This window comes from Esox lucius, chromosome 11 (genome assembly GCF_011004845.1).
Source record: "Esox lucius isolate fEsoLuc1 chromosome 11, fEsoLuc1.pri, whole genome shotgun sequence".
NCBI lineage: Eukaryota > Metazoa > Chordata > Actinopteri > Esociformes > Esocidae > Esox > Esox lucius.
The window spans coordinates 35,840,637-35,849,996 of record NC_047579.1 but is presented as its reverse complement, the minus strand read 5'-3'; the positions used below and the strand labels follow the sequence as shown (position 1 = coordinate 35,849,996).

The 9,360-nt window shown below is 36.9% G+C and overlaps 1 protein-coding gene across 1 annotated transcript; it reads left to right on the top strand.

Moving 5' to 3' along the window:
* The first annotated feature begins 5,405 nt into the window (after window positions 1-5,405).
* On the top strand, window positions 5,406-7,145 carry zgc:162612 (forkhead box transcription factor). Its single transcript, XM_010874523.3, has one exon. It carries the CDS (start codon window positions 5,706-5,708, stop codon window positions 6,669-6,671), a length of 966 nt encoding a protein of 321 aa, XP_010872825.2. The 5' UTR covers window positions 5,406-5,705; the 3' UTR covers window positions 6,672-7,145.
* The last annotated feature ends 2,215 nt before the right edge of the window (window positions 7,146-9,360 follow it).

Sequence of the window (9,360 nt, the reverse complement as noted above, 5' to 3'; positions counted from 1 at the left end):
CTCACTTTTCATCTCCTCCCTCCCCCATTTCACCTTCTCCCTGTCATCATTCACTATCTCTGCCTTCAGAGAAAAATGGGTTTTTTCCCCGGTATTTTCCTTTCTCTACTGATCTGTTTCATCCCTTCCTCCATCTTGGCTGCCTCCTTCATCCTGACTCCTTCCTCCTTTGCTTTCCTTGCTTTATCTCTGTCAATCCAGAACTCCTTCTGCTCTCTTCTCATCTCCTCTCTCCCCCATTTCACCTCCCATTCCCATTCATTATGTCTGCCTTTAGATAAAGCTGATGTTTTTCCCTTTCCAGTATTTTCCTTTCACTGTTGATCTGTTTCTGGAGTTCTTCTAATCTCTGTCTCTCCTTTCTGAGCTCCTCCACTTGTTGATTAACTAATTCCATATTTACCTATTGATTCATCTACAACAACACAATAGTAACATACATAACTTTCAGCATTAGAACGATGCATTCTAAGACCATAGCAGGATAGCAACAGTCTCCAAGTATTTTAACTCCATAATAATGATCAGATTATATCTAGCATAGCATTCTAAGGGTGTGTAAATCATATGTGATTTACTGAAGAAAATACAACCACAAATGGGAATCCAATACATTCAATAATATACAGGTCTGGGAAAAAATAAGAGACAACTGAAATGATCAGTTTCTCTGGTTTTACTATTCATAGGTATGTGTTGGAGTAAAATGAACAGTTTTGTTTTATTCTATAAATTACTGACATTGCTCCCAAATTCTGAATATATTGTCATTTAGAGTATAAACCAAACTACAGACCTGTAGGATTCTCTACATATAAAATATTTAAAAATCGCTCCATTACTCGCTAACATAAGTAATAATTTATATTTTCTTTATTAACTTTTTTCATTTTTCATTTAGGCCACAAGATGGCATCATCATTGCTTTGTGACTCTCCTAGATACATACAATGAGATAACGCAAATATATTTGTCATATGCATAGGAAATACATGATTTACATGTGAATTCAAATGCTTACTTGAAAATACCTGCTTAATAATGTGACAATAATAAATAATAATACAATACTCAATGGAATTTAATAGAATCAAATTTTAACGTAAGTAAAAAAAATAATGAAACGTTTAAAAAAAAACTTTTTAAATCAACACTGTTCTTAGGGTTGACGCTGTTTCATTTTGTAACTCCCCAGGTAGTGTTGCAACATCTATGCTAATGTTACCTTGTTTCTCTTCAGACTGTCAAATTTAATTTGAAGGCATTTTCATCCAAATCGGACGAACCAATGGAGAAAAAAAATACAAACAACTGTCCAACAGATTAGGAACACTGCACAAATGTGTTTACATCCCTGTTGGTGAGCATTCCTTATTTGCAAAGAAAATCCATCCACTTGACAGCTAGTGCAGAAATTGTTAAATTTTGTGTTTATATCTTCATTCATTGTACCATGATGAACAAAAGCTTAGATTAGGCTACAGAAATGTGTATCTCCAGTTACAAGGCATTGCTGCTTGCTGCAGTTGGACTTGGATATTCACTGTCTTTTCTTCCTTTCCCACTTGATGCTGCTGTCATTGTTAGTAGATCTAATGACGTTAGGCCTGTCAACCTTCAAATTTTGCTACTCAACAACTTCACTAAAGGCAGATATGTCAAGTCCTTTTATCATTGCTTTGCATTTCTCATCTGAATCCATGACATGTCTAATTTCAAATGTTATTTTACATTTGCTTTGCTAGCTATCTTCCACAGCAAAGATTTCATTTAACTAGCTCACAAGAACTGACATCCCCATGTTCATTGAGAGGTTGACCCTAAAAATGCATAATCCAGATAAGTCATCAATGCTAAACTGCCAATTTTCTAAACTATACAGCACCTCTAATTGGCTGCCATCGGTACTGCTTACCCATTGTACCCATTGAAGCTCCACCTTTGGTTTACAGGATACATTAGGCTTTCAAGTAGGTTTGCCAATTTCTGGAAACTCTTCCAAAATTCCCAGATATTCAGACTTCCTATGTTCTTGTTCCCTCTTCCAGGAACCATGAATTATGACAAAATTCCCATAATTTTGCAACCCTTCCTGGAAGCCACATTCTAAAGTGATGGAATAGCCAGAGAGGAGATTCAATCTTTAGGAATTTGGTTTTGAAGGGAATGTTTTATTCACCACTCTGGCTAGATTCCAACATTGATTTTGATTGTGTCAATTTAGTCAAACCGAGACAATCAAACTCTCAACACAGGTTTAACGGCAACACTGCTGTTGTTTTACAACATTGAATGTTAATTTAACACTTGCAGATTCAATGTAATGCCTTTCAAACCTACAAATGTTAAATAAATAAAAACCCTAGGAAACCCATGTCTACAACTTTAAGTGACAGAGGTGTTTTATCTCAGCAGATAAGAGTCAATATGATGTTTGTCTAGATGGATTAAACATCAAATATGTCAAAGGGCTTTTGCAGATACCCAGCCTGATAACAATACTTAGCTGTAATCCTATTAACTATTAACATTTCCTTTGCTTCCTGTGATAATAATTTCACCTAAATAGTGAATTCCCTCATTTCACAAAGCCTTTTGCATTCACTTCACATTTAGACAGTGGATTTAATTTCACCCATAAATGTTAATCTTTTCCTGGACAAACGCAACATACTCATGTCAGACTGTGAGATGACAATTGAAGCCCATTATCTTATAACAAATATCTGATTCAAGGAACTATTTCTATCTCAGTTTTTATAAGAAATGTTTCAATGAAAAATGAATCAGGTTTCCAGTAGCAGTCAGCCTATAGCACCATAGTCCACTGGAAACTCAGAAGACTTTCAATAGTTATCCGTTTGTGTTATAAAAACCACACAACCATTTTTTCCCACTATGGCTTTGGGCCTGTTTGCAATCTTATGACATGCGTGATGAATTTGGCAAATCATCTGCAGCTTTGTCGATATCATAGCCCACCCACACCAGACCCCGTCGGCCACTGCCCTGGGGTATCGATACAATTAGAGGCAGGAAATATGGGAATTCCCAACAAAGGACTTCATCGTTAAATACAAACAACCCAGGACATTTGTACAACACACAAGTGCCCTTAACTGTTTATGTCTTGGCAAGTGCCATTTTTCCTTTCATCCTAATAGCCTACCGGTTTTTTCTCAGTTGGCTCACATATGAGGCAATTTAACAGTATCATTACAGACTGATTATATATTTCAAGTTGTGTTTGAAATTGGATAGTGACTTAACATATAGGGATGCCCTTCTGCACACCACTGTTGTAAAGAGGTTACCAGTTTGAATGAGTCCTCTGACCTTTCTCATTAACAAGGTGTTTTGCCCACAGGGGGCAGGTTTTTCATTTATCTCTGTAAGCTCAAGAGACGTAGTGCTGAAAATCCCAGGAGGTCGGCAGTTCCATTAGATGCTGGAACCACACGTCTGGCATCAACAAAAGTGGATACAAATATATTTTATTCCAAAGTACCGAGGCAAAAAAAAAAAAACATTCATGATGTCATCTGTAAGTTTCAACGAATGTAGATCACTTTTCGTAGTCGCCATACCTGATTTTGAACCCGTTTTTATATCCCAACCCCCGGACGGTAAGTAGAGTCTATAGAGATTATACAGATGCCTGTGTTGACATAAACATAGTGGGCATAAACAATTTGTATTTGATAAGCCCTAATGAGTTTCATAATTATTACATTTTCTGTAAACGTATTTAACTTTCCGCAACTAAAGATTAGAAAATATCTAGTTAGTTTAGCTGAAGTCTAAGCTAGCGTCCACCCCATTGTAATGTTTCAGATTTCTTGACCATGTCTGGATCCTTTATATATTGAGCTGAAGCCATGTGAGTTGCTGTTGCATTATTGGCAAACACAGGCAGGTGTAACTAAAAACGGCTTGATTAATACATTTCTGAGGTATAGAGGATCACTTATTAACATCTCAGAGCTTTTATGTAGGGCATTTTTTCTATTGTAATGGTCTTGTGTAGCTCAGATCATTGAGCTTGGTCTTTGCAACACTTTGGGTTTGGGTTCAATTCCCACTGGAGGCAAGTACAAAAAGAAGAATATTAAAATAGGTCTGGATAGGATTATCCGCTAAATTGCTTAACATTTAGAACAATACATAAAAAAAACTAAGCTGTATCAAAACATATTCTTAACATTAGAAAAATCAGATATTTCTAGTGGAGTGCAATGCAGAGAGAACCATAGAATACAAACATTCTAATCTGGGTGCATATAACATATTAGTATGTGTTTCAGTATAAAATTCCAGTATTACAAATGACATAAATCAATTGCAATATACAGAATTTGATTTACTCGGTAGAATACCCATCCTTCTTTCTAATCATATCATTATATATATGTGTATAATTGTGAGGATGTTTGTATATATATAAAACATCCTCAGAATTTGCAGCATTAGCAACCATAGCTATAGAGTGAACTGATATTCATATTTTTGGTTAAATAACACTTCTATGGATGTTTTTTGTGTTATACAACATAAACTAAACAGCAGTGTCCCTCCAATGGGCTTCAAACATACAGGCACGTGAATTTATTAGCTTTCTACCATGAAGAGCTTAGGTTCTAGGTATTCCCATTTCTAGTGAAACAAACTAAATTATTGCAAAAAGGATCAGAACCCAAGATAAGACTTGGGTAATTCAACTTGTCTCCTCCCGTCACTGCATGTACCCAGGAATTAGTAAAAAAATAAATATATATATATATATATATATATATATATATATATTGTTTTGTTCTTGGTCTTGAACTTAATTCTCCATTGAATTTATTCTGAATTGCCTCAAATGTACACATTATTTTTATACAACTAAACTGACTTATTCAGTCCATTACAGTATAGTAGAATGTCAATTGTGAGCCACATGGCAGTGGTGAAAATTTGTATTTTCTCAAACCTTTATACATAGCTTATCATTAATTGGGGAAGCGTTGTTACCTTAATACAGTGCAATCATTTATCACTTCGACTTTATTAAACTTAATGGCAGTTGAAAACGTTTAACTCAACACTTATCCTGTATATAATATTTAGTCTGTAATTTTTTTATTGTTGAATGGAGCATTTCATTTACTCCCCTTTCTTATTTTAACAGAAATGAATCTATACGTTTTACTTTTCCCCACCGTATTGACCGGCACTAGGTGATCATTTACCGAATGGAATTTTTATGTGGTGAATATTTAGGTGATGGGGTGATGATAGTTAACGGGTGGTACTTTGGTACCCATTGCCTTTTTTCGATTGGATAGAGATTCCTCCTCGAACTTCAGCATGACATCACATGTCATCTGATCCAATACGTTTGCAGTTCCAACAGGAGACCAAGGAGAGAGGATGCTGGTCATCTTGGACGACGAACAGTGATTTTAAACTTTGTAAGTTTCCAGTTTCTCCATCTAAGGGTAAAATGCTGATTACTTTGTTTTGATTGGAGATTTTTTTAAAGGCTTTGGGGATTTGAACGGTTAATCTTTTCTTGAATAACTATCGTGTGAGAGGCTTTGCACAGACTTACCTTTTTGTGAATGGGGAGGACAATGCCTTGCGCCTGAGCATCTATTTCTTTCAAAGAACTGTGTCACTTGTCCACTCGTTTGGACAGGTGGTATTGGCTCTGTCCGTGGACTATGACATTGGACTTGGAGCCCATGGAAGATCTTGTTATCGACGTAGTAGGAGAGGGACTCAGAGATAACGGAGAGGAGCATATCGTGTCCTTACCTTTGGGCGAGGGGAGAAGCACGGATAATGAAACTGACACTTTGTTGTGTTCGAGCGGGCAGGACGAATACAGGGACGACTACACCCTCTCTTCGAAGTGTCCTCCAAAAGCGAGTAAAAGCCCTGCGTCTGTAAAGCCTCCATACTCCTATATTGCCCTAATAACAATGGCAATTTTACAGAGTCCGAAAAAGCGTCTTACCCTCAGTGAGATATGTGACTTTATCAGCCACCGCTTCGTTTATTATCGTGAGAAGTTCCCTGCCTGGCAGAATTCCATAAGACACAACCTTTCTCTCAATGACTGCTTTGTCAAAATGCCCCGGGAACCTGGTAATCCAGGTAAGGGTAACTACTGGACGCTGGACCCCAATTCCTCGGACATGTTTGAGAATGGGAGCTTTCTGCGTCGGAGGAAGAGATTTAAACGCCAGCATTTTCGTTTTGGGGTGCTTAAGGAGCAACCACTTGAGCCTATTGGCTTTCACAACTTCTATGGTACTTATGGACTTGGCACAGCGGGTCTTCAGCTACCAAGTTTGGAGATTTATCCGTTGGGATTTCATCACCATGCGTACTCGTCATGCGGGTCAACCATCCCACCTGTTAGTAGCATCCTACCCGCATTGTCGAGCTTTTTTTCCAGGAACACATTCGCTGCCAAGGCTTTTCTCCAATCCCAGCAACAGCCTGTACCTATCGGATCCTTCAACCCGAGCCGTGGTGCCAGCTTTTCTTCGGCTCTAACCTCCAGCGCTCCATACGCTTCCCCTGCGCTCTTCCACTCTACAGGGTCTCCAACTCTCCTTAGTGTACATCAAGAATACCAGAAATTACAGACTCTGCGCAGCACCTCTGACCTGGCTAAATGAGTAATTATTGTGGATAGTTGATGTGTTTTAGACTTTAAATTGTTGGTTTGTATCTCAGGTGATTTAGAGACAGGCTATTTAAAGCTCTTGTGAAAGCACATATTCGCCCTACAGGAAATGTATGTTTTGTTATCTATTTCAAAAGTCCCTAAGAATGCTGTAGATGTATGCCTTGCCTTTCTTAGATTTTTACTATAGGCCTACTTTTTTTCTAAAGTATAGAATAACATTTGTCCATTGAAATGAAAATATTTAAATGACGAGTTTCCTACAGTCGGAAATAAATAAAGTGAATAATTTAAAACAACACAATGCACTAAGTCATATTTGTTGTAGGCCTAAGCATTACATTCGCGATTTATTTTCCCAAGCCGTAACATTGCACTTCGAAACAAATCGTAAGTTAAAGATTTATTTACACTTCTTGTAGAGCAGGTAGCCTATAAGTTGGTCTTACGCTGTTCTTCCGCCCTTTATGGTCATTTCTCATAAATGTATACTTATATATCGAATATAATAATATACAGAATTTAAAAAGAAAAATGTGTTTAATTATCTCTTTGTTACTGTTCAGACGTAGACAACACGTCTGAACAGTAACAAAGAGATAATTAAACACGTTCTTTTTTTAACCCTAACCAAATTTTACAGGGATAGGCCTACAACATACTGAAATATAAAAATAAAAAAAAATGCATGCGTTAAGATGCATATTTTGAATTATATGCAATTGAAATCAATTTCATGTTAAAACATATTTTGGTAATTGGTTACTTGATTTTTATGCCTCATTTTTCAAGATGTGTTGATAGCAGTATGTGTGCAATGACGTGTATAACTGCGATTTGTTTTAATTTATTTTGGGGGAATTGTGGCTTTACTATTGTCACGTTGGATTTGATAAAAGAAAATGGATCGGAGAGCAGTTGCTTTTCTTTTGATGAGACATACTTTGCACCTTAGGTCTTAGTTGGTTGAAACGAAGCTCTGTTGAAACCGCAGAAAAAACCATCAGCGCTTGCCTTGGGATAAAACAAGTGCAGGAACTGACAAATCGCACATTAGACTATGTTTATAAAAATGGATGTGTTAATTAGGCTGGCCTAAAAAAGAAACCCGAATGCCGTTTGCCTAAAATTAGAAGTAGGCTACCGGAACGCCGTTGAGGACCATTCCGGACCTAGTCCTAACATGGTTAAAACACTAAATTCTATCAATAAGAGGAAACCCGACTTTATATCTCCTTTTCCAATTTGATGTCACTTAATCATTTTTATTGATGTATTTAGCAGGCGCTAATTAAATAAATATCCAGAAAGACTTGTAGGAGCAAATAGTTTTAAGTGCCTTGCTCAAGGGCACAATAGCAGCTGGGGGATTAGAACAAGCCTTTCGATTACTGGACAAACGTCCTTCAACCCCAGGTTATCTACTATCTAAATTATCCTAACGGACGCATGATTACTTATGAGCCATGTTCTAATTGGCTGTTAGAGAAACATCGAGAAGTGCGCAGTTTAAACATGTGATTTAATCGAAAGGTAAGGAGCGCTGCTCTTAAATTTGTCTTTTTTTTATATTAAAATGTTATTTAACCTATAGCCTCCTGGTGATAGATGAAGTCCTAGAGATCTATGACAATTGAAGAATAGGTAGCTGACGCGGCGTGTTATGATTTCTGGCAACCCAATGTCCAGTAAATCACAGATTGCGCCCTGACCTGGGGTCCTAGGTCTGAAATAGTCCCTTGTTATAAAGAGAAAATAAAAACCAGAAATTTCTGCCCTGGGAACGGAGTTTCCTACTCCTGTTAAACGTTTTGATTCTATGTTTAGCAGAAATCTTCTGTGGATAAAGATTATCCAAAGGGCAAAACAGCATGTTATGACGCACAAACGAATAAACGAATGACGCTTTGGTCTTGGTTACCCAAAATATGGAAATAAGCTTCAGTGCAAATAGTGTTTTGAAGATGTATCTTTTCAGCAACAAACGAAGACGTAGCACGCGTTTCCCCAAAACCACACGCAGCGAGAATCTTCGGTGTATAGAGTATATGATTATAGCAAGTGTCGATAGGCTACTAATTGCATCGAAAGAAGACAGCACTGATCTCAAGCCAGCTTTCTATATTAAAATTTCACCTTTACATTATCTTTATTCACAATATTCACTATTGATCAGCTCCGGAAAATATATTTTGAGCTATGGCTGAAAATATTGAAACGGTTTATTGCAAAACAATAACATGGATATGAATAATGATACACTAAATCAAGATTTTACACATAAGAGTTGAAGTAAAAAAAACAACAACACAGACATTGCCGAAAATTAGCTAAATTAAACTCACTTCCAATAGGTTTTCAATATTATTAAATATAACTATTCATATTATTTTAATTCGGTAATTTTAAAACATTTGTATCCTTCGTTTATTGCACGTAACATTGTATTTGTAGTCAACTTTGGCTTGACGTTTTGGGCGTTTTATAGAGACAGATAAACTCATACTGATTGAATTAACAGGAAATGTTCTTCGCAGGCTATTCAGTGACACCTAAGAGCAGAACATACACTTGGTGACTGTTCTAAAACGGGTCTAGGAGGGTCGTTAACAGTATCGAACGTTTTGCCTAGACCTACATTTGCTGGTGAATTTTTTCTCCGTAATTTCCATTTAACAAGG

Bases quoted from the DNA above. Each gene is read 5' to 3' on its own strand.
- zgc:162612 (XM_010874523.3), top strand. From the start codon at position 5,706: ATGACATTGGACTTGGAGCCCATGGAAGATCTTGTTATCGACGTAGTA.